Consider the following 24,208-nt stretch of genomic DNA (forward strand, 5'->3'; position numbering starts at 1 on the left):
AATCACTGTAGAGCATGGAATGAACCACTGATCAGTTACAAGATTGAGCGTGTGATCAGAAACCAACCTTGTGAAATTTTATTCATCACAAACTACAAGCACGAGACACAGTATGCAACAATAGATGAATGCTCATAGGCAAGCTTGCTTTCTCAAGAAGGCTTAGCAGGTGATCATATGCAACCGTTGGCCGACTTTTCATTACTTTGTAAAAAACGAGCAGCATTGGACTGTGTAAGACTGGTCACGAGAGATCATAGAGTACGTATACATTACCCTTGGTCAGCTAAGGATGAAAACAATAGATGGGACTGTTTAGCCTTTCTGACAGTGGTGAATTCTCAGTTAACTCCTGTCCTTTGAGTCCCTCTAGGAAGATTCTGGTATCACTATACAAACCACAAAAAAACAAGGCACACATTTAAAAGAAAGCAAACATTGTTAAATAAAGGATAATGTTTTCCAAAGATTCATCTAAAGCCATGGAATATAAAAACTCAATCTTAACTACACAGTATGGTCGAAGTCATACATAGCATCAAATGTACTTATAAGTAGATCTATGGCCATCTCTCAATTAACAATGCTCATCTACTTAAAAACATATACTGTACCATGTAACTTTTGCTAGCATGAATTTTGTTAGAACAGCCAAATTTCAATAAACAGCAAATGACAAGTAATGGATGATTTCAGTAAAGCATATGGACTACACTGTAATTTAGTAGACATAAATACAAAAATTTTACAATGCAATTATGGTTTTGTAAAAACAAAGAACTCTGTAAATATTTAACAGGACCCATCCTTATATGATGAAGAAATTTGAAGATAATGGTTTACTAATTACTAACTTACCTGCCCAACATATACTTTTCCCAGTATAAGTTTGTATACAGTTCAGCAGTAAGTAGTGATCTCCAAATTCCATATGATGGCCTGGGGGAGTTACTAAACTAGTAATTTTAGCTAAATTACAAAGCTGTAATGTCAATCCTGGAATTAGTTATATGACAGGGCATTATAGGTTATCAATTTCTATGGTGTGATGATGACAAAAGTAGCCCTCCACACACTCAAAATTTAAGAAATGCACACTTGGAGAACTAAGACAAAAGTCATACTTTCATTTTATTATAAAGTGTAACAAGAGGTATCAAACAATTATTAAGGCTTTGCAAATACTAAAATTATAGTAGTAGATAGGCATACAATACTGCACACCACTGTGTACTTGCCGTCTTAACTGACATCAAAATTTCAGTTATTCAATCACAACTGTATATAATTCCTATTTGAATGGTTGGTTAATTCACCACCAAATCTTTTAAATACTGTAAATAAAAATGAAACCTGATAATTAAAATTCCCTAAAGCTTTGAATCAATAAAATACCCATCACAATTCAAAGATGCTCTTCAACTCCCTGCATTAGAAGATCTTGTATTGGAAAAATTCACAAGCTTAGTTATTTACTTTAGATTGGCTGTTCCATATTTTTCTCAAGCAGATGTTTTAAACATTTAAATGATGGCTTGTAAATATCATTGCTATTTTTAGTTCCCTTTACTTTATATAAAAATAATTTGGTATAATAAAAAAAAATTGAGTATTCAACAATTATGTAGATAGACTATGTTCACTATGTTTATGCATACTTAGCTTTATTTCAAGGGAAAATATCAAGTTATAGTTTTGGCACTCCTAAAATAAAAATTTCCAAAGCGATTACTTTGCAAAATGTTTATTTGAATGTAATAAATTCTATAAGCAATTATTCAATACTCGTAAGGCGGTGAAATTAAACTTATGGTGTCATTGACATAGGTAAGTTTTGCTAATGATTACTATAAATACATATTAAAAGAGTTAAGTTTTACATCTCGGTATTGATTGCAAAAAAAAATATGAAACTATTAAGAACAAGGCTTATTAATTACTGCTGATTGGCCTTCGGGTAAACTTTTCAAATCCCTAATAGTTGTGACCACATGGCAGCATGGAACAGCCAAACCAGGTAACATGCTCATCTTTTCCCATCACAAGATCTTTCTTTGGCATAGAAAAATAAACTTCAATCTCCACATAAAAGTAATTTTTCATAGACAACGAATAACATGTAAAAGAATATCAAATACAAATGGCCAGTCACTTAATTTGAGCATACCTGACAAAAGAATTTCCTTTTCAGTAAATTCTAATACCGTTTTTGTAAATTATCGAAATAACTACACATCATAATTACAAAACCTTAACCATAATTAGGTACCAAACCATCCCTGCAGCTACATGGCACAAGTGCAGGAGAAAATACATCTTCCATTCAACATTTACTGATAAATAATATTCCTCTTCAATTCTAATTACAATATGTAATACGGTATTTGCTCAAATGACGAGTACAGTAAACTATAGTATATTACACTCACTTCATTTTAAAAGTACCTACAATTTCTGATACATTAGGTTGATTAAGGACCGTGTTAAACCAACGGGTCAAACACGGTAACTTCTTTCTAGCAGCATCATCAAGTCCATCACGGAAAGCTATCATTAAGGAGGTAAATACGCTTATGTCGGCTAGAGAAAGTCTTTCCCCTACTAAATAAGTATGCTCTAGTAAGTACGTGTTCAATCTCTGCAACATTTTCATTGCAGCATTAAAAGCACCATTATCATTCTTAGATTTTGACTTGGTCCCCATTGCCGAACAGACGACAGGCAAGAACTCTGAATCGGCGCTCATCATCCAACTCAAAACCTGACCTTGATGTTGTGGACTGCTGCCTTTCAATGACTCCGGAGCTAGATACCATGCTGCTGCAACACCTCCAGTCAAAGGTCCATCTGGAGTTTCTAAGCCTAGTAACGACCCCCTGCCAAATTTAGCTACAAACTTAGGACTGACATTTGTGGTACCAGCAACAAATCCTGGGGTTAAGGTGACGCTCTTTCCAGAATATTTAGCTGCAATATATAGCGGGTAGGCACAAATATTATTGGGGTACGTATGAAGTGTGATATCACCAGGTGACGACTTGGGGGAAGGACTCTTACTATCTTTACTTTTATTTTTCTTTTCTGCTTTAGGCTGAGGATCACCCTTACTTTTAGCAGGTGCACTAGCTGGCAAGGCAGGATTTAAAACTACAGGGCCACATCCAAGTTTCTCTTGTGCAAAAGCTTCGGATAATTTCAAAGCTTCTTTCACAGCTTTGACATTGGTACCACTAACCTGGGCTGATGCAGGTTTGCCACCACCTTTACCGTTCAAAAGTGTTATAAGATTCTTGACCCATTCATCAGCTTTCAAACCTTTGGCAACAGCATCCTCCGGAACAGAAGCCATTGCCAAAATCTTATTCGTGTCCTCATCCGCACTAATGAACATTGTGGGAGGTCCATTCTTTACTTCTTTAAGAGCATCATTAATAACTTTGTTCTGAGCAAATGCATTCAATTCTGACACCAGGTAAGGAATATTAGTATTTGCTGCCAACAGGTTCTTTGTTATCTGAATGGCTTCTTTCGATATGGCATTTTTTCGAGCACGGTCGGCATCTCCTTGAATTTTCTTCAAGCTTTCGACCGACTTACGCAACTCCTCTTTTTTCCAATGTTGGATCTGTGCATGATTAATGTCTCCTAACATTTCAGTGAGTAACTGGACAATTTTCTTGAAAGGAAGGTTATTACTTTCAATTTTCTTCTTCAACTTGTTAACCTCATTTTCTAAATGAGAGGCTTTGTTTAGAGCTTTCACAGCTTCAGGACCAGTAAAAGCAACGATACGTCTAATCCCTTTGGCAATAGCTTCTTCGCTGACAATAACAAACTCTCCTGCATGTCCCGTGTGTTGAAGATGTGTCCCTCCACAGAACTCGATACTGGTTACACTACCAGCAGGACTTTGTGGATCAGCCTCTAGGGTCTCCACTGGAATACCCACTGATACAACTCTTACTGGGTCAGGATACACCTCGCCAAATACTGCACGCAAACCCTGAATGCTTTTGGCTACTGACAACGGAGCAGTTTTGGCAAACACTGCTTTATTTGCCTTCACCATTTCCCGGGCGATTTCCTCAGTTTTCCGTACCTGATCTACAGTCATTGCTCCTTTGTTTGAGAAATCAAAACGCAGCCTGTCGGGAGCCACAAGGGAGCCTTTCTGGTCAGCTTCAGACGTGAGAACTTGACGTAAGGCGAAGTTAAGTATGTGAGTGCCAGTGTGATTGTTCATCAACATCTTTCTACGCTCCATATCAATACTCAAACTCACCTCATCTCCTAGTTTCAAGGAACCCTCCACAACACCTATGTGACATACATAACCACCTTTCACTTCAACTGATTCAATCTTGAATTCTGACTCTTCATCACCAACTTTTACCATAAACCCTTCATCATACATCTGCCCACCACTCTCAGCGTAGAAATTAGTCTTGTCTAATATAATACCACATCTATTCCCGGAACATACAGATTCAACAAACTGATTATTGTACCTAACAGCAACAATCTTGGCATTGCAAGTTTCAAAACTATATTTGGAGTCGCAGTCAGTATTAGAATTGTACGAGTACTTGAATGAATCGTCGGTAAACGAAACATTTCTCCCTTTTAGGTCTTCGATTGCATGAACATCTAATCTGAAGGAGTTATCTTTGTCTTTATTTTCCCCTCTGGACTTTTCCTGTGCTTCTTTCTTATTAGTTTCAAAACTTTCCATGTCAACTGTCAGGCCCTGCTCTTCTGCCATCAACAGAGTGAGATCTACAGGGAAGCCGTATGTATCATAAAGTCTCCATGCTACATCTCCAGGGATTTCCTTTCGGCCATCGAGTTTCATGATGGTTCGTTTTAATAGTTTCTGACCACGATCCAAGGTCTTCAAAAACTGCAATTCTTCCTCATTAATGACACTTTTGATAAATTCTGGATCTTTACCTACTTCTGGAAAAGCATCTTGAAGTATCTCAACAACGACATCAATAAGAGAAGCAAACATTCCGGGTTTCATTTTCAGTTTTTCTGTGGCATAGCGAACGGCCCTTCTCAAAATTCTACGCAGTACATAGCCTCTTCCAACATTGTCGGGCATGCCCCCATCAGACAGAGCAATGGTCAAGGTTCGGCTGTGATCAGCGAGGACTCTGTAAGCCATGTCAATGCCATCAGGGTCTTCTTTTCCCAGTTTGCCTGCGTATGGTCTAGCACCTGAGAGTTTTTGAATGGCAACAAAAATAGGAGTAAAGAGATCGGTGTCATAATTTGAACTTTTGTTCTGCAGTATTGACACAAGGCGTTCCAAACCCATGCCGCAGTCAATGTGTTTCTTGGGCAAAGATTTAAGGGACCCATCACTTTCCCTATTGAACTGCATAAACACAAGGTTCCAGATTTCCAAAACATCAGGATCGTCTTGATTTACTAGGTGAGCAGCGTGTCGGCCGCCAATTCGATCGAAATGAATCTCTGAGCAAGGTCCGCAAGGACCAGTGTCACCCATTTCCCAAAAGTTATCCTTCATATCCCCGGGCAATACACGATCTTCTGGCAGGCCTAAATCCATCCAAATTTGTTTACACTCTAGATCAGGGTCTAACCCCATAGCCGGATTGCCTTCAAAATATGTGACGTACATACGGTCCGCCGGCAACTTATAAACATTTACAAGGAGATCCCAGGCCCAACAACATACTTCTTTCTTAAAATAATCACCAAAAGACCAATTGCCTAACATTTCAAAGAAAGTGTGATGGTAAGTATCTTTACCTACGTCGTCTAAATCGTTATGCTTACCACCTGCACGAATGCACTTCTGAGAGTTAACTGCCCGGACCAGGTTGGCCATATCACTACTAGGATCTACTGTGCCAATAAAGATGGGTTTGAACTGGTTCATGCCGGCATTCGCAAAGAGCAGCGTAGGATCATCGTGGGGAATTGTTGGCGAGCTGTGTTGGTACGTGTGGTCGTGCTTCTTTTTGAAGAAGTCGAAGAAGACTTCCCTTACTTCTGATGCCTTCATCATCTGTCGGAAAAAAAAGGGAAAATTAAGTAAGTTATTATTACTTGCTAAGCTACAACCCTAGTTGGAAAAGCAGGATGCTATAAGCCCAAGGGCTCCAACAGGGAAAAATAGCACAGTGTGGAAAGGAAATAAACTATGTATGAGAAGTAATGAATAATTAATATAATATTATCATAAGATCAGTAACAATGTTATAACAGATTTGTTATATATAAACTATGAAGAGACTTTTGTCAGCTTGTTCAACATAGAAACATTTGCTGCATGTTTGAACTTCTGAAGTTCCACCATTTACCAAATTCAAAATTTCAACTCTTGAAATATTCTGAAAGATTACATTTACAGTACTTCAGATTATGAATACAGTATAACATCAAATAAGCAAAATATCTCCTTAAATTGCTCCTTACGCTTACTTTAATGAAAGGCCATTAAAATTATTCAATTTTAGGTTGCAACTGCGTTACACATCAAAATGTTATTTTCATTAGTAAAATAAATTTTTGAATATACTTACCCGGTGATCATATAAGCTGTCAGCTCTGCTGCCCGACAGAAAAACCTAAGGACAAAATACGCCAGCGATCGCTATACAGGTAGGGGTGTACATCAACAGCGCCATCTGTCGAGCAGGTACTCAAGTACTCCATGTAAACACAGAACCAATTTTCTCCTCGGCCCACTGGGTCTCTATTGGGGAGGAAGGGAGGGTCCTTTAATATATGATCACCGGGTAAGTATATTCAAAAATTTATTTTACTAATGAAAATAACATTTTTCAATATTAAACTTAGCCAGTGATCATATAAGCTGATTCACACCCAGGGGGGTGGGTAGAGACCAGCATTACATGTTTACATTATTAAGAGCTAAGTATTTTGTATTTCATTTTAGCAGTTATTCAAAATAACAAACATAAAATAAAAAAGTACCTGGTAAGGAAGTCGACTTGAACAATTAGGTAGTAGGTTGGCCAGGGCACCAGCCGTCCATTGAGATACTACCACTAGAGAGTTAGGGGGTCCTTTGACTGGCAAGACAGTACCATATTGGATCCTTCTCTCTGGTTACGGTTCTTTCCCTTTGCCTACACAGACACCGAATAGTCTGGCCTATTCTTTACAGATTCTCCTCTGTCCTCATACACCTGACAACACTTGAGATTACCAAACAATTCTTCTTCACCCAAGGGGTTAACTACGGCAATGTAATTGTTCAGTGCCTACTTTCCTCTTGGTAAGGGTAGAAGAGACTCTTTAGCTATGGTAAGCAGCTCTTCTAGGAGAAGGACACTCCAAAATCAAACCATTGTTCTCTAGTCTTGGGTAGTGCTATAGCCTCTGTACCATGGCCTTCCACTGTCTTGGGTTAGTTCTCTTGCTTGAGGGTACACTCAGGCACACTATGTTATCTAGTTTCTCTTTCTCTTGTTTTGTTGAATTTTTTATTGTTTATATAGGAAATATTTATTTTAATGTTGTTACTGTTCTTAAAATATTTTATTTTTCCTTGTTTCCTTTCCTCACTGAGCTATTTTCCCTGTTGGGGCCCCTGGGCTTATAGCATCCTGCTTTTCCAACTAGGGTTGTAGCTTAGCATTTAATAATAATAATAATAATAATTACTCTGCCTTTTTAAGTACGTCTTCCTTACTGAGCCTCGCGATCCTCATAGGATGCTGAGCGACTCCTAGGTGCTGAAGTATCAAGGGTTGCAACCCATACTAAAGGACCTCATCAAAACCTCTAATCTAGGCGCTTCTCAAGAAAAGAATTTGACCACCCGCCAAATCAACCAGGATGCGAAAGGCTTCTTAACCTTCCGGACAACCCAAAAACAACAATAAAAAACATTTCAAGAGAAAGATTAAAAAAGGTTATGGAATTAGGGGAATGTAGTGGTTGAGCCCTCACCCACTACTGCACTCGCTGCTACGAATGGTCCCAGGGTGTAGCAGTTCTCGTAAAGAGACTGGACATCTTTAAGATAAAAAGACGCGAACACTGACTTGCTTCTCCAATAGGTTGCGTCCATTATACTCTGCAGAGATCTGTTTTGTTTGAAGGCCACTGAAGTTGCGACAGCTCTAACTTCATGTGTCCTTACCTTCAGCAAAGCATGGTCTTCCTCATTCAGATGGGAATGAGCTTCTCGTATCAACAGTCTAATATAATAAGAAACTGCATTCTTCGACATACTGTAGGTAAAGAAGGTTTCTTAATAGCACACCATAAAGCTTCTGACTGTCCTCGTAAAGGTTTAGTTCGTTTCAAGTAGAACTTAAGAGCTCTAACAGGGCACAGGACTCTTTCTTGTTCATTTCCAACCAAGTTAGAAAGGCTTGGAATATCGAACGATTTCGGCCAAGGACGAGAAGGTAGTTCGTTTTTGGCTAGAAAACCAAGCTGCAAAGAACATGTAGCCGTTTCAGATGAAAATCCGATGTTCTTGCTGAAGGCGTGTATCTCACTGACTCTTTTAGCTGTAGCTAAGCAGATGAGGAAAAGAGTCTTTAAAGTGAGATCTTTAAAGGAGGCTGATTGTAGTGGCTCGAACCTTTCTGACATAAGGAATCTTAGTACCACGTCTAAATTCAAACCTGGTGTGGCCAAACGACGCTCCTTCGAGGTCTCAAAAGACTTAAGGAGGTCCTGTAGATCTTTGTTGTTGGAAAGATCTAAGCCTCTGTGACGGAAGACTGCTGCCAATATGCTTCTGTAACCCTTGATCGTGGGAGCTGAAAGAGATCTTTCCTTCCTCAGGTATAAAAGGAAGTCAGCTATTTGAGTTACAGAGGTACTGGTTGAGGATACTGATACCGACTTGCACCAGCTTCGGAAGACTTCCCACTTCGACTGGTAGACTCTAAGAGTGGATGTCCTCCTTGCTCTAGCAATCGCCCTGGCTGCCTCCTTCGAAAAGCCTCTAGCTCTCGAGAGTCTTTCGATAGTCTGAAGGCAGTCAGACGAAGAGCGTGGAGGCTTGGGTGTACCTTCTTTACGTGTGGCTGACGTAGAAGGTCCACTCTTAGTGGAAGAGTTCTGGGAACGTCCACTAGCCATTGCAGTACCTCGGTGAACCATTCTCTCGCGGGCCAGAGGGGAGCAACCAACGTCAACCTTGTCCCTTCGTGAGAGGCGAACTTCTGCAGTACCTTGTTGACAATCTTGAACGGGGGGAATGCATAAAGGTCTAGATGGGACCAATCCAGTAGAAAGGCATCTATATGAACTGCTGCTGGGTCCGGGATCGGTGAGCAATAATTTGGGAGCCTCTTGGTCATTGAGGTTGCAAAGAGATCTATGGTAGGCTGGCCCCATGTGGCCCAAAGTCTCTTGCATACATTCTTGTGAAGGGTCCATTCTGTTGGGATGATTTGACCCTTCCGACTGAGGCGGTCCGCCATGACATTCATGTTGCCTTGAATGAACCTCGTTACTAGAGACAGGTTTAGATCTCTTGACCAGGTGAGGAGGTCCCTTGCGATCTCGTACAACTTCATAGAATGGGTCCCTCCTTGCTTGGAGATGTACGCCAAGGCCGTGGTGTTGTCGGAGTTCACCTCCACCACCTTGCCTAGAAGGAGGGACTTGAAGCTTTCCAAGGCCAGATGAACTGCCAGTAGCTCCTTGCAGTTGATATGTAACGCTCTTTGCTCCGAGTTCCAGGTGCCCGAGCATTCCCGACCGTCTAATGTCGCACCCCAGCCCGTATCCGATGCGTCCGAGAAGAGAATGTGGTTGGGGGTCTGAACAGTCAGGGGAAGACCCTCTCTGAGGTTGATGTTGTGCTTCCACCAGGTCAGTGATGACTTCATCTTCTCGGAAATAGGGATCGAGACCGCTTCTAGCGTCTTGTCCTTTCTCCAGTGAACAGCCAGGTGAAATTGAAGGGGACGGAGGTGCAGTCTCCCTAACGCAATGAACTGGTCCAGTGATGAAAGCGTCCCTATCAGACTCATCCAATGTCTGACTGAACATCGGTCCTTCATTAGCATGTTCTGGATGCATCCTTGGGCTTGACTTATTCTGGGGGCCGACGGAAAAGCCCGAAAAGCTAGACTGTGAATCTCCTTCCCTAGGTACACTATAGTTTGGGATGGGACCAGTTGGGACTTTTCCATATTGACCAGGAGACCCAATTCCTTGGTCAGATCTAGAGTCCACTTTAGATTCTCCAGACAGCGACGACTGGACGAAGCTCTTAAAAGCCAGTCGTCCAAATAGAGGGAGGCTCTGATGTCTGCTAAATGCAGGAATTTGGCAATATTCCTCATCAGTTTCGTAAAGACAAGAGGCGCCGTGCTTAGGCCAAAGCACAGGGCTTGAAATTGGTAGACAACCTTCCCGAAAACGAACCTTAGAAAAGGTTGGGAATCTGGGTGGATGGGGACGTGAAAGTAAGCGTCCTTGAGGTCTAAAGAGACCATCCAGTCTTCCTTCCTGACCGCTGCTAGAACAGACTTTGTCGTCTCCATGGCGAACGTCTGCTTGGTGACAAAGACATTCAGAGCACTGACGTCTAGCACCGGTCTCCACCCTCCTGTCTTCTTTACCACTAAGAAGAGACGGTTGTAGAAGCCCGGGGATTGATGGTCCCGGACTTTGACTACCGCTCCCTTTTCTAGTAAGAGAGACACCTCTTGCTTCAAAGCTAGTCTCTTGTCCTCCTCTCTGTACCTGGGAGAGAGGTCGATGGGAGTCGTTGCTAGAGGGGGCTTGCGCAAGAATGAGATCCTGTACCCTTCTCTGAGCAACTTCACAGATTGAGCGTCTGCGCCCCTGTTCTCCCAGGACTGCCAGTAGTTCTTGAGTCTGGCTCCCACTGCTGTCTGAAGAAGGAGGCAGTCAGACTCTGCCTCTAAAGGACTTGGTACCTTTCTTCTTGCTCCCACGTATCCTTTCGGCACGAGCACCTCCTCTGCTGGAGGCTCTGCCACGAAAGGGCGGAATGAATCTTGACGCTGGAGTATCCATCCTGGGTCTAGACACGGAAGGTAAAGGGGTGGCTTTACGTGCAGATGACGCAACTAGGTCATGCGTGTCTTTTTGAATCAAGGAGGCAGCAATCTCCTTGATCAACTCCTCTGGGAAAAGGCACTTCGAGAGAGGGGCAAACATAAGCTCCGACCTCTGACATTGTGTAACTCCAGCTGACAAGAAGGAGCAAAGGTGTTCTCGTTTCTTGAGGACCCCGGAAACGAACGAAGCCGCAAGCTCACTGGAACCGTCCCTTATGGCCTTGTCCATGCAGGACATAATGAGCATGGAAGATTCCTTGTCAGAAGGGGAGGTCTTCCTGCTCAACGCTCCCAAACACCAATCCAAAAAGTTAAACACTTCGAACGCTCTGAACACTCCTTTCATCAGATGATCTAAATCTGAAGGAGTCCAACAAATCTTGGAGCGTCTCATGGCCAGCCTGCGGGGAGAGTCTACAAGACTTGAGAAGTCGCCCTGGGCAGAGGCAGGAACTCCCAAGCCGAGAACTTCTCCCGTGGCATACCAGACGCTCGATCTGGAAGCGAGTTTCGCAGGGGGAAACAAGAAAGCTGTCTTCCCCAGGTGTTTCTTGGACTGCATCCAATCTCCCAACACCCTAAAAGCTCTCTTGGACGAGCGGGCGAGGACGAGCTTCGTAAAGGCAGGCGCGGATGACTGCGTGCCTAAAGCGAACTCAGATGGAGGTGAGCGTGGGGCCGCAGAAACAAACTGATCGGGATACATATCCTTGAACAGTGCAAGTACTTTCCTAAAGTCTAAGGAGGGAGGCGTGGTCTTGGGTTCGTCGATGTCCGTGTGCGGGTCGTCAAGGTGTGCAGCGTCGTCATCATCAGAGAATCCATCGTCTGAATGCTGAGGAGGAAGCGGCAAAGGAGTAGGCATTGGCTGGTCAGCTGAGTCCGGCAGCACGGGTGCATACGTGACTGCACTGGACGCAACGTCATGGAACTGTTGGTCAGTCTGTGAGCTGGCAACAACCATAGCTGCGCGGGGGCGCAAAGCGTCTACTCCCGACTGTCTAGTCTGCTGTGGGCGAGTAGGGGTAACCACAGTGGGTTGCGGAGGTTGACGCACCGCGTCAAAACAAAACAACTGTGTCTGCATGGTCTGCAGCAAAGCCCACTTAGGGTCTAAAGTAGCAGGTGCGGCAACAGACGGAGCTACTGCCTGTTGCGGTACCGCTTTGCCTCTCTTAGGAGGTGTGCAGTCATCGGAAGACTGCAGCGAGTCCGAACTGACCCAGTGGCTACAACTGGGCCGTTGGACTTGCGCGGAAGGGACCTTGCGTTTGAGAGGTCGTGAGACCTTGGTCCATTGTTTCTTCCGAGAAACATCTTCCGCAGACGAGGAATAAATGGGCTCTCTCGTCTTCTTGTGGGTGGGGCGATCTTGGTAAGATACGTCCGAAACCACGGAGGGAACGTCTGTCCGCTGATTAAAGCCTGTCGAACCCTTTGGTCGTACGACATTGCTTCTCCCCTGGGCTTGGGAGCTTGCAAGAGGTCCCGGACTGGGAGGACGACAGGCACGAACAGACGCACCCTCAAGCGCAACACTAACACTTTCCACAACACTTCCACTCACTTTGTCACTACCCACTGCACTCTTACCCTTCAACTCCTTGACGTCTGCCATGAGTTGATTACGGTCACTCGCCAATGACTCGACTCTCTCACCCAGAGCCTGGATGGCACGCATCATATCCGCCATCGAAGGTTGTTGAGTGCTAGAAGGGGGATCAGGAGCAACCACTACTGGGGAAGGAATAGGTTGTGGGGCATGGGGAGAGGAAAAATCAACGGAGCGAGATGAACTTCTCCTGACTCTATCTCTCTCTACAGCCTACGTGAATATTTCAGGAATTCGAGAAAATCGAATTCCGAAAGCCCAACGCATTCCTCACATCGATCTTCCAATTGACAGGAATTACCCCGACAATTGGAACAAATGGTGTGAGGATCGATAGAGGCCTTCGGAAGACGCCTTGAACAGTCCCTAGCACTACACTTTCTGTATTTAGGGACTTGAGAAGGGTCAGCCATCTTGAATTAGTCAAAGGGGAATTCAAAATCTATCCAAGTCGTCAACAAATAATCCAAAATTCAATCAAAGAATGCAAGGAAGTATTGAAGATAACCTCTGCAAAGCGAAAGCTAATAACTAGAAATGAGTACTTCACCAAAATCTGTGAAAATCAATCCAGTAAGCAACAGCGTATTTAGTAGGTCTTGCCGGTGGCACGACAGAGAGAAAATTGGTTCTGTGTTTACATGGAGTACTTGAGTACCTGCTCGACAGATGGCGCTGTTGATGTACACCCCTACCTGTATAGCGATCGCTGGCGTATTTTGTCCTTAGGTTTTTCTGTCGGGCAGCAGAGCTGACAGCTTATATGATCACCGGCTAAGTTTAATATTGAAAAATTATCTGACCGTTATCAACCAGCAAATGTCTTACATTGTTGTTGATACAAGAAAAACCTCAAGATGTCATATCAGGTTCATAGTCGACTTATAAAACCTTACTAATGGTCAATTATAATTACATAAGCCAAGCCCTTTTGATGTTTCTATAATACCTCCTTAGTAGTTTCCATTAAGTTAACCCTTTTACCCCCAAAGGACGTACTGGTATGTTTCACAAAAGCCATCCCTTTACCCCCATGGATGTACCGGTATGTCCTTGCAAAAAAATGCTATAATTTTTTTTTTTTCATATTTTTGATAATTTTTTTTAGAAAATTCAGGCATTTTTCAAGAGAATGTGACCAACCTGACCTCTCTATGACAAAAATTAAGGCTGTTAGAGAAATTAAAAAAAAATAAACTGCAAAATGTGCTGGGAAAAAAATAACCCCATGGAGGTTGGGGGTTAAGGGTTGGAAATTTCCAAATAGCCTGGGAGTAAAAGGGTTAAATTAAACATTTCAATCTTCAGTAATACAAATATTGTTGAAAACATTATGGTTACTGTTTTGTGGAAGCTTAGTTTTCTGGTCAATGCCCTTCACTTAAGCGTTTGTGTTTCATTGCTCTGTATAAATACAGTAATAAAGTGCCAAGATGTGATATTGCATACTGGATTGAACGGGATTAAACATTTTAGCCAAAGGCCAGGCAAATGGACCTATTTAGTTACTAAGTACTATTTTAAATTTAATAGAGCAAATAAATTACAATTCAAACCATAAATTTTCACAATAAAATTCATTATTTCAACATACCCAGTATTCATTAACCCTTTTACCCCCAGGCTATTTGGAAATTTCCAACCCTTAACCCCCAGGAGTTATTTTTTAATCAAGCACATTTTGCAGTATATATATTTTGAATTGCTCTAACAGCCTTAATTTTTGTCATAGAAGGGTCAGGTTGGTCTCATTCTCTTGGAAAATGCCTGAATTTTTGCAAAAAAATATCAAAAAAATAAAAAATGAATTGTCAATAGCAGTTTTTTGCAAGGACGTACCGGTACATCCATGGGGGTAAAGGGATGTGTTTTGTGAAACGTACCAGTACGTCCTTTGGGGGTAAAAGGGTTAAACTGTAGTGTGCTTTGAGGTGCACGCTCGATTGAAGTATTGATCAAATACAAAGTTATATGCATGATATGATTGACTGGCCATAATAAAGAATAAGACCACCACCAGTAGGCAACTTTGGTCAATAACCTCAATCAATGGCATCAATAGGTAAGTATTGAATTATTAACCCAATCACACGTTCAAGTGGAGGATCCAAACATAGAGAGATATAAAACCCACCTCTAAGAGACGAGTTGAATCCCTACAGAAGGACTAAACATGTTATATAAACCACCATTGTCTTAATTTGTTGCAAAAGCTATGTTGTTGCAAGGAACTTGATACTTCTCTAAAAATTGCAGGCTAGAGAAGTATAGTGCAGTGACTTACTTCCTAAACTGCCAGGCAAGTGAGAAGTTTAATACATTATAGTACTTCACGTTCTTACTGCCCGAATCAAAATAACAATACAGAAAGGGCTAGGAAGATATCAAAATATAATTACAATAAAATCTATTATTTCCATTTACCCTCAAATAATGAACAATTAATACAGAAACAAGTTTCCCACCCTTTTTAAAAATGTTAATTAATAAATTACTTTCCACATGACCACAGAGGTAACAGCAATAGGGGATTCAGCATTATGAAGCTTCATCTGTGGTGGATAATGTGGGAGGGTGGGCTGTGCCACCCTAGCAGTACCAGCCAAACCCGGTTGAGTCCCTTGTCAGGCTGGGAGGAACATAGAGAGGAGACGTCCCCCTTTTTTTTTCATTTGTTTGATGTCGGCTACCCCCAAAATTGGGGGAAGTGCCTTGGTATATGTATGTATGTATGATTCTCCCCTATCAGCACCAGTCTAAGGACTAACATGCCAAATCCCTTTTAAAATCAGTACTATCTACGGCTTCAAATTTATTTAGACATACAGTACTCTAGAAGTTTTATTCCAGCTGTTACCAAGTTGTGGAATGATCTTCCTAATCGGGTGGTTGAATCAGTAGAACTTCAAAAGTTCAAAGTTGGAGCAAATGCTTTTTTGTTGACCAGGCGGACATGAGTCTTTTTATAGTTTATTTATGACATATTTGTTTTTGATGTTGTTAATAGTTTATATATGACATGTCTGTTTTGACGTTGTTACTTATTTTAGAATGATTTATTTTTAATTTGTTCTCTTCATTTATTTATTTCCTTACTTCCTTTCCTCACTGGGCTATTTTTCCCTGTTGGAGCCCCTGGGCTTTTAGCATCTTGCTTTTCCAATTAGGGTTGTAGCTTGGATAGTAATAATAATAATACACTAGTAAAAAGGATAATCATTTCAAGCGATACCATTTTTCATACCCAGTGACTGAGTAACTGCATTCACTGTACTCTGGATGATTTCCGATTGAAATTTAGACATTTTTATTCTAATTCTAATCGAAATGGAGCTACAGTAAGCTGAGAAGTACCAACTCATGGCCTAATCAATGATACTCTCAAGGATTCTAAAATCAAATCTATAAAAGGCAAGAAAAGTAGAGATTTTGTTTTTAATTAACCTGTGATGAGACAAAGGCACTCCAGTTTGCCAGCCTGTATATCATTTCTCTTCCTCACTGCCATAAAATCGGTCACAAGGACAGAGGATACGAACTCCCAACTCTCAGAGTAGCTGACATGATAAGACAGACCTCGAAGCTAGCTTCCTCACTTCGCCAATGTTAAGGCTAGAAGGAAGACAGTGTTAAGAGAAAAATTCCTATCAGATGACCTTCTCGGGCTCCAAAGGTAGGTGTGCCAGATATCTAAACACCTAGCTCAGAAGCCGAGTAATAGCAGTTCACAGTCAGAATGAGAGGAGCATCTCTCAACAGAAGTAGACAAAGAAGTCCATAATCTGCTGGAGAGCGGCCAAAACCGGAGAGACATCTACAACACCAATCGCAGATGATCCACTTTCCTTTGTAAACAGCTGCAGAGAACTGTTGCAGGCATGCACATTTTCCTTGAAGTCCTGTGGAACTTCATTACTGTATACTTGCTGTAAATGTTTTTGTTTAACAGGCTGACATAAGTCTTCATTATTTATATAACAGACCTATTGTAACCTTGATACTGATCTTAAAATGTTTTATATATTTATTTCCTTTCCTCACTGGGCTTCTTTCACTGTTGGAGACATATGGCTTGTAGTATCGTGCTTTTTCAACTAGCATTGTAGCTTAGCTAGTGATGATGATAAGAATAAAAGCCCATTGCTCAGAGTGAAGTGCGACTACACTGCCTGGTGGTACCTCCGAAGGTAAGCCTCATAGATATCATTCTCAGGACCTAAAAAGGAGAATCTGTAGATCCGGATGTAAGAAACTTGAGGCCACCCAGAGTAGGCAAACAGGGTCCTCTTAAGCTTGAAAAGATTAACACTTGATAGATCAACGGGCAAATCAGGCGTAACGGGAAAATGCATACATGTCCAGATCGTCAATGGTACAGTAATCTCTATAACACAATGATCATTTCTGCTACTCAAAGATCACCATCATCATCTCCTCCTACGCCTATTGACGCAAAGGGCCTCGTTTACATTTTGCCAGTCATCTCTTTTGAGCTTTTAATTCAATACTTCTCCATTCATCATCTCCTACTTCACGCTTCATAGTCCTTAGCCATGTAGGCTTGGGTTTTCCAATTCTTCTAGTGCCTTGAGGACCCCAGCTAAATGTTTGGTGAACTAATCTCTCCTTGGGGAGTGAGAAGAGCATGCCCAAACCATCTCCATCTTACCATGATCTCATCCACATATGGCACTCGAGTAATCTCTCTCATAGTTTCCTTTCTAATCCTGTCTTGCCACCTAAACTCCCAATATGCTTCTGAGGGCTTTATTCTCAAATCTACTAAGTCTCTTGGAGAATGTTTCATTGTCACACCATGACTCGTGTTCATACAGTAACACCGATCTGACTAAACTGATATATAGTCTAATTTTTATATGCAATTTCAGGCGATTTGATTTCCAAATTTTACTCAATCTAGCCATTGTCTGATTAGCTATACATTACTCAAAGATATAGGAACTATTTTATCCTCTTTACTTGCCCCAAGCAGTTGAGCCTATTTGCAAGAACATTACTCCTGCCTGGAATGCCCCACAGCGTGCACTCCTCGGTGTAGCAACCTGCTTTGTCAATTTGCGGGGCGGGAAGATTGTACATTCTTGCTTGCCTATATAAGTTACTAAGATCCATTTAGCATTTAAAGGTTTAAAGGCTACTCATGAATGGCACAGGCAAGGGACAGTGACATTGCCCTAGCAAGCAGGACAATGTCTTAGAGAATTAACATATATTCATATGATCAGTGCCCAAGCCCCTCTCCACCCAAGCTAGGACCAAGGAAGGCCAGGCAATGGCTGCTGATGACTCAGCAGATAGACCTATAGAAGCCCCCCAAAACCCCCATCCTTAGCTCACAAGGATGGTGAGGTTGCAGCGACTAAAGGAACTAATGAGCTTGAGCGGGCCTCGAACCCGTCTGGCGATCACCAGTCAGGAACGTTACCACATCGGCCACCACAACCCGGTGATCAAGAGGATTGGGGTTCGGAAGGATAGAGAATTAACCTGAATTATACTACACAATAGATCTGCACGATGGCATCATGCATAAACCTATGAGCCTCATCTAAGATAACCAAATACACTACCTATGAAAGCGAGTCATTGACTGGGTACTAATGCCGCAATGTACACCCCATCCCATCACCTCTAATAGGACTATAGTCCATTTCTTTTAGCGAGTCATATTTGCACCGACTCGCAGCGGTGCCCTTTTAGCTCGGAAAAGTTTCCTGATCGCTGATTGGTTGGAATTATCTCGTCCAACCAATCAGCGATCCGGAAACTTTTCCGAGCTAAAAGGGCACCGCTGCGAGTCGGTGCAAATATGCATCGCTAAAAGAAATGGACTATAGTTGGCTGGTGCATGTCAATCTACTAACTACCCAAACTTTGCCTTGAAATGTGCTGCTATTCATAAAGGAGACATAGCAATTTCAGTAAGGATAAGTGGTTTAGTGGGGATCTTGCTATTGGAATCACGAAAAATCCATTACCAAAGAGATATGAAGCACTACTGCTCTGATAGTAATAATATTGAAAAAATTTAATGCTCATAGCTACCAGAAGAGCATGCTTGGGGTGTACGTAGTTGGTTGGGACAGGTGTAAACTTTATTACTTGTCAAATCGATTTTCGGGTAGCGTGTATAACGCTGGGTTAACGATTTACTGTCCGCTATAATACTCGCCCACTAACGTGCATAGCGCAACATGTACCACTTGCCCGAGAAGAGGAGCAATAAAATAATGTGAATTTGCGCAGGTAGCCAGCCATTGCAGAGCAAACAACAAGATGTGAACAATTAGCATTAGTTCATTAACGAACATACTCGTAGATACAATATTATATGGGTGACGACGATAGGAAGGATTCTCGTTTTCTATGTGAGGAGCAGGACTGTAACCCGATGGTCACACGTACCCAATTTTCTTTATGGCAAAAATATCATCTTTATCTGAAATTTTATATTGCGAAGGTAGTCTTCAGAGTTACGAAATATGAGTTTTACCTCTCCAGGAGCGAAGTCGGTCGGGAAGCAAACATAGGTTTGGGGGTTAGTCTTAGGGTAAGCTAAGGACAACGACAGTCTGAAGGGACGGGGGGGGGGGGGGGGTGTCACAGGGAAGGTGTCCTCCCTGTAGGTAAGGATATGGCTCTCAAGTTAGGTTAGGTGGTGTTCTTGCATGTTTTTCTATTTCAAATGTGGTTTTCAGTTAAAACGTGGTTTTCAGTTAAAACTTCATGAGTTTTAAAATGTCTAAAATTTTAAACACGGGTTTCCTCCAATATATGCAAAAGGACTTAAAAGTACCTATAAATAGAATAAGATCACTTACTATTGGGAATATTTACCCACATTTGAATTATATACCGACTTGATCTGTCCCAACCAACTACAAAGGCCGCGCATGCTTTATCAATTATAAGGATAAATAAAAAACCATGTATTACTGGGAAAGAAGACCAAGAAGTCAATACGGATACAAATTCTCGGGTGAATGTATGATAGCGGGCACCTGTATGTATGACAACGGCTGACTAATAATATAAGTGTAAGGGGATGGGGGGGGGGGGGTTTACCCAATGTAAGTACATGGCTGTATGTTAGGTTGGGGGAGGGGGCCAAGTTTAGGTTAGTCGGTGTCCAATTTTTAAGCACGCTGGAAGAACTGGCCGCTAATGTACAAAGGCTCCCAAATTCTTTGGGGTAAGGTTAGGCCACAGTCCTCGACAAAGCCCTCGGGAATTTTACAGACCCCAAGTAGGTGAGAATAGACATCTAAAGTTAGGTTAGGTGTGTACGTATGATAGCGGCCACCTGTATGTATTATGATGTCTATCTTAGTATACGGCAGTGTAAGGGGGGTTAGCCCCCAGCTAGGTAAGTAGGTAAGGACACAGCTTAAAGGTTAGGGGGTAAAGTTTAGGTTAATTGACGTCCATTTTTAATCAAAGTGAGGAACTGGCCGCTGATATACAAAGGCTCACATTTTTCGGTCCAAAAGGTTGATCTGTCCGTAACTATAATTTTACCAAAAGTTTTAAGAAGGAAGACGACCAAGAAGTCAACACAGGATTAAATTCCTTACCAGCGTACAAGTTGGTAAGAATATAAATCCTAAGTTAGGTTAGTTTGTTACTCATTTTAAAATATGTTTTTTTATTCAGTTCATTTCTTGTATTGCAAACAACTTGAATTAAAAAAAAAAACATGGATTTCCAGCAAACATCAGAAATTTTTAAAATAACAATAATTACACCAGGATTTAACCTTCTTTGCGTTGTTAACATTATTGTATTCATATGCAAATGAAGCAAGCCCACAATACGTCAACTTAACCGGGTTACCCTAAGCCCACTACAATATGTATATTTGAGTATATTTCTTTGCCTTGTGTATTGAATTTACAATAGATTTACTCTTCCCCAATACATAAATTGTCAAGCTACGCCCAAATAATGTAATTTGAATAATAAAATAAACTTAATATGGTACGACATCTCTCACGGATATTTCATCAGCCTTTGCAGGTGACATTCCTTCACAGATGGTACAGCAAAACAGGTAAATCATTCAATTAATATTAAATAAATTGGTTTTCTATCAACTCCCCAGCACATTTTCTCTTAATTATTACTTACTTGATCAAAAATGCAGACGACACGAAAATATACTAAAATAATCCCGATCTGTCAAGAGCTCGACAGCGTGTTGTTGCCGGGAAGTGGACTCACTGGACTGGACTCAGGGTTGCCAGATTATTTCGACTGGATTATCGTACATGAGCCTTAAAATTGTCGTTTTTCAACCAAAATTATCGTACACAGTTTCAATATAATTATTAGGGTGTTATATGATTGACTTATTTCAATATAATTTAGTATAATTGTTTAATTAAACACACACAAACACATATATGTATATACCTAAGGTATGTATCGTACATCGTACCGGACCCAAAATAATCGTACATGTACGATAATTATCGTACGAATGGCAACCCTGACTGGACGACAGGCGACACTGATCTGTTATTTTTGACTCAATACATTACAACTAGATCACGTATATTTAGAATTTTTATTTTTATTTTTAATAATTGTTTATATTCTATCGATAATTCCTTTAATATACTTTCTATTAAAAGGATAATTTTTCACTTAACTAACACTTTCTACTTACAAGTGAGTACTCTATGAAATACCAGTTGAAGTCTGGTGTTTTTTACTCAATATATTACAACTAGATCACGCTTGACATCGTTATATTTTCAATTTTAATCTTTAAAAATGGGCGAAATTATGTCGATAAAATCTTTAATATAATTTCTAATAAACGTATCATTATTCACTTAACTAACAGTTTCTAATTACAGGTAAGCAATCTATGAAATACCAATTGAAGTCTGGTATTTTTTCTCAATACATCTAGATCACGTATGAACATTGTTAAAATTTCAATTTTTAGCTTCAAAATGGTTAATATTGTCCATAATTCCTTTAATGTAATTTCTAATAAACACATATTTGTTCATTTAACTAAGACTTTCTAAGTACAAGCGAAAAATTATGAAATACCAATTGAAATCTGGCATTTTTTCTCAATACATTACGACTAGATTACGTCGTTATAATTTCATTATTTCTCTAAGAAATAGTTGATATTCTGTCGATAATTCCTTTAATATAATTTCTAATAAACTTATCATTATTCATTTAACGAACACTTTCTATTTACAGGTAAGCAATCTATGAAATACCAATTGAAATCCGGCATTTTTCTCGATACAATACAATTAGATCACGAATATTTAGAATTTTTATTTTTATCTTTAATAATTGTTGATATTGTCAATAATTCCTTTAATATAATTTCTATTAAAAGGATAATTGTTCACTTAACTAACACTTTCTAATTACAGGTGAGTAATCTATAAAATACCAGTTGAAGTCTGGTATTTTTGACTCAATATATTACAACTAGATCACGTATATTTAGAATTTTTATTTTTATCTTTGATAATTATTGATATTCTGTCAATAATTCCTTTAATATAATTTCTATTAAAAGGATAATTGTTCACTTAACTAACACTTTCTACTTACAGGTGAGCAATCTATGAAATACTAATTGAAGTCTGGTATTTTTTACTCAATATATTACAACTAGATCACGTATAATCATTATAAATTCACAAAAAATATGGCTGATATTCTGTCAATCATTCCTTTTATATAATCTAAAACAAACAAATTATTTATTCAACAAACACTTTCTCATTATAGGTGAGCAATCTATGAAATACCAATTGAAGTCTGGTATTTTTTCTCAATACAACTAGATCACGTATGAACATTGTTAAAATTTCAATCTTTAGCTTCAAAATGGTTAATATTTTCGATAATTCCTTTAATATAATTTCTAATAAACACATATTTGTTCATTTAACTAAGACTTTCTAAGTACAAGGGAAAAATCTATGAATTACCAATTGAAATCTGGCAATTTTTTCTCAATACATTACAACTAGATTACGTCAACGTTGTAATTTCATTATCTCTCTAAAAAATAGTTGATATTTTGTCGACGATTCCTTTAATATAATTTCTATTAAACTTATCATTATTCATTTAACGAACACTTTCTATTTACAGGTAAGCAATCTATGAAATACCAATTGAAATCCGGCATTTTTCTCGATACAATACAATTAGATCACGTATGACGATCATTAGAATTTTACTTATCTTTAAAAATGATTGATATTTTATTTAATATAATTTCTAATAAACATATTATTTACTTAACTACCACTTTCTATTCACAGGTAAGCAATCAATGAAATACCAATTGAAATCTGGTATTTTCTAAATACATTATAACTAGATCTCGTATGAAGATAACACATGGTTATATTTCAATTTTTAACTTTACAATAGTTTATATTTCGTCGATATTTCGTTTAATTAATTTCTACCAAACGTGTCATTATTCAGTTACCCAACACTTTTAAATTAGTTGACAATCTATGAAAATGTCAAGATTGAAACCTGTTCATTGGCGTTTAGGGCAAGAATTTCCCCAAAACACGGAATATATAAAGAGAAATTTGCTAATATATTTTTCATCATGGCGACGAAGTTATTGACTGTGACGAAATTGCCAGATCATGTCTGAATAAATTAAGTTTCCAATTCCCAGAGGCTGCAGTGAAAGTGCCCATTGGTGCTTTCTGGAGCGTGAAATCCCTTTGTATTTTTCCAATGAATAGTGCAACAATAAATAGATTTCACTTTAAAGAATGACAAACATTCTGAAATGTTAATGAATGATTAGACATCGTGTTAGCATAGATTCTATTATGGTATCTATAAGATTATTTTAACAAATGCAGAAACGTTGACTAGAATGGGCACTCGGTAGAGAGCATACCTTAGCCTATATCATGTCATATATAATAAGATAAGAAAATGAATTATGCATATTTTGGCAGTTTCACGCAAATCAGATAAAAAATTTATGACGATGAAGCAAAAAGACCTTTTCTACAGTTGTTTGACCTTGACCTTTGAAGCAATTACTCCCAAAATCTAATATAATTATCCTTGGACCATGGCCAACCATCCAACTAAAAAATTACATGCGATTCGGTCAAATACTTTTCAAGTTTTGCAAGATTAGTTTATAGTTATTTGTGACCTTGGCCTTGACTTTTGACCCAAATCACTCCCAAAATCTAATAATGTCTTTAGATCACTGCCAATCATCCCACCAAATTTCATGAGATCCAGTCAAATAGTTTTTGAGTTATGTGAATCACAAGCACATGCCTATCAAAACATAACCTTTGCAATGAATTTGGCAAAGGTAACCAGAAAAAAATAAATATAAAAGTTCCTGTTTTTATACAAAATAGATATATTCCACTGTGAATTTCATTTACTCTCATCTCTGTATAAAGTCAATCTTATGTTTTCATCCTCATTGATCTTATGGCCTTCCTTACTTCTATCTTTGTTTCCATACTGGGGT

General features: G+C 39.8%; 1 protein-coding gene across 1 annotated transcript; it reads right to left on the reverse strand.

Annotated features, from left to right (window-relative positions):
- Window positions 1-1,118: 1,118 nt before the first annotated feature.
- AlaRS (alanine--tRNA ligase, cytoplasmic) lies at window positions 1,119-20,920 on the reverse strand. The gene is made up of 2 exons (XM_068359056.1): window positions 20,818-20,920; window positions 1,119-6,037 (listed from the first exon to the last, which is right to left on the reverse strand). Exon 2 carries the CDS (start codon window positions 6,035-6,037, stop codon window positions 2,426-2,428), a length of 3,612 nt encoding a protein of 1,203 aa, XP_068215157.1. The 5' UTR covers window positions 20,818-20,920; the 3' UTR covers window positions 1,119-2,425.
- Window positions 20,921-24,208: the final 3,288 nt, after the last annotated feature.

Source organism: Palaemon carinicauda, chromosome 35 (assembly GCF_036898095.1).
Source record: "Palaemon carinicauda isolate YSFRI2023 chromosome 35, ASM3689809v2, whole genome shotgun sequence".
NCBI lineage: Eukaryota > Metazoa > Arthropoda > Malacostraca > Decapoda > Palaemonidae > Palaemon > Palaemon carinicauda.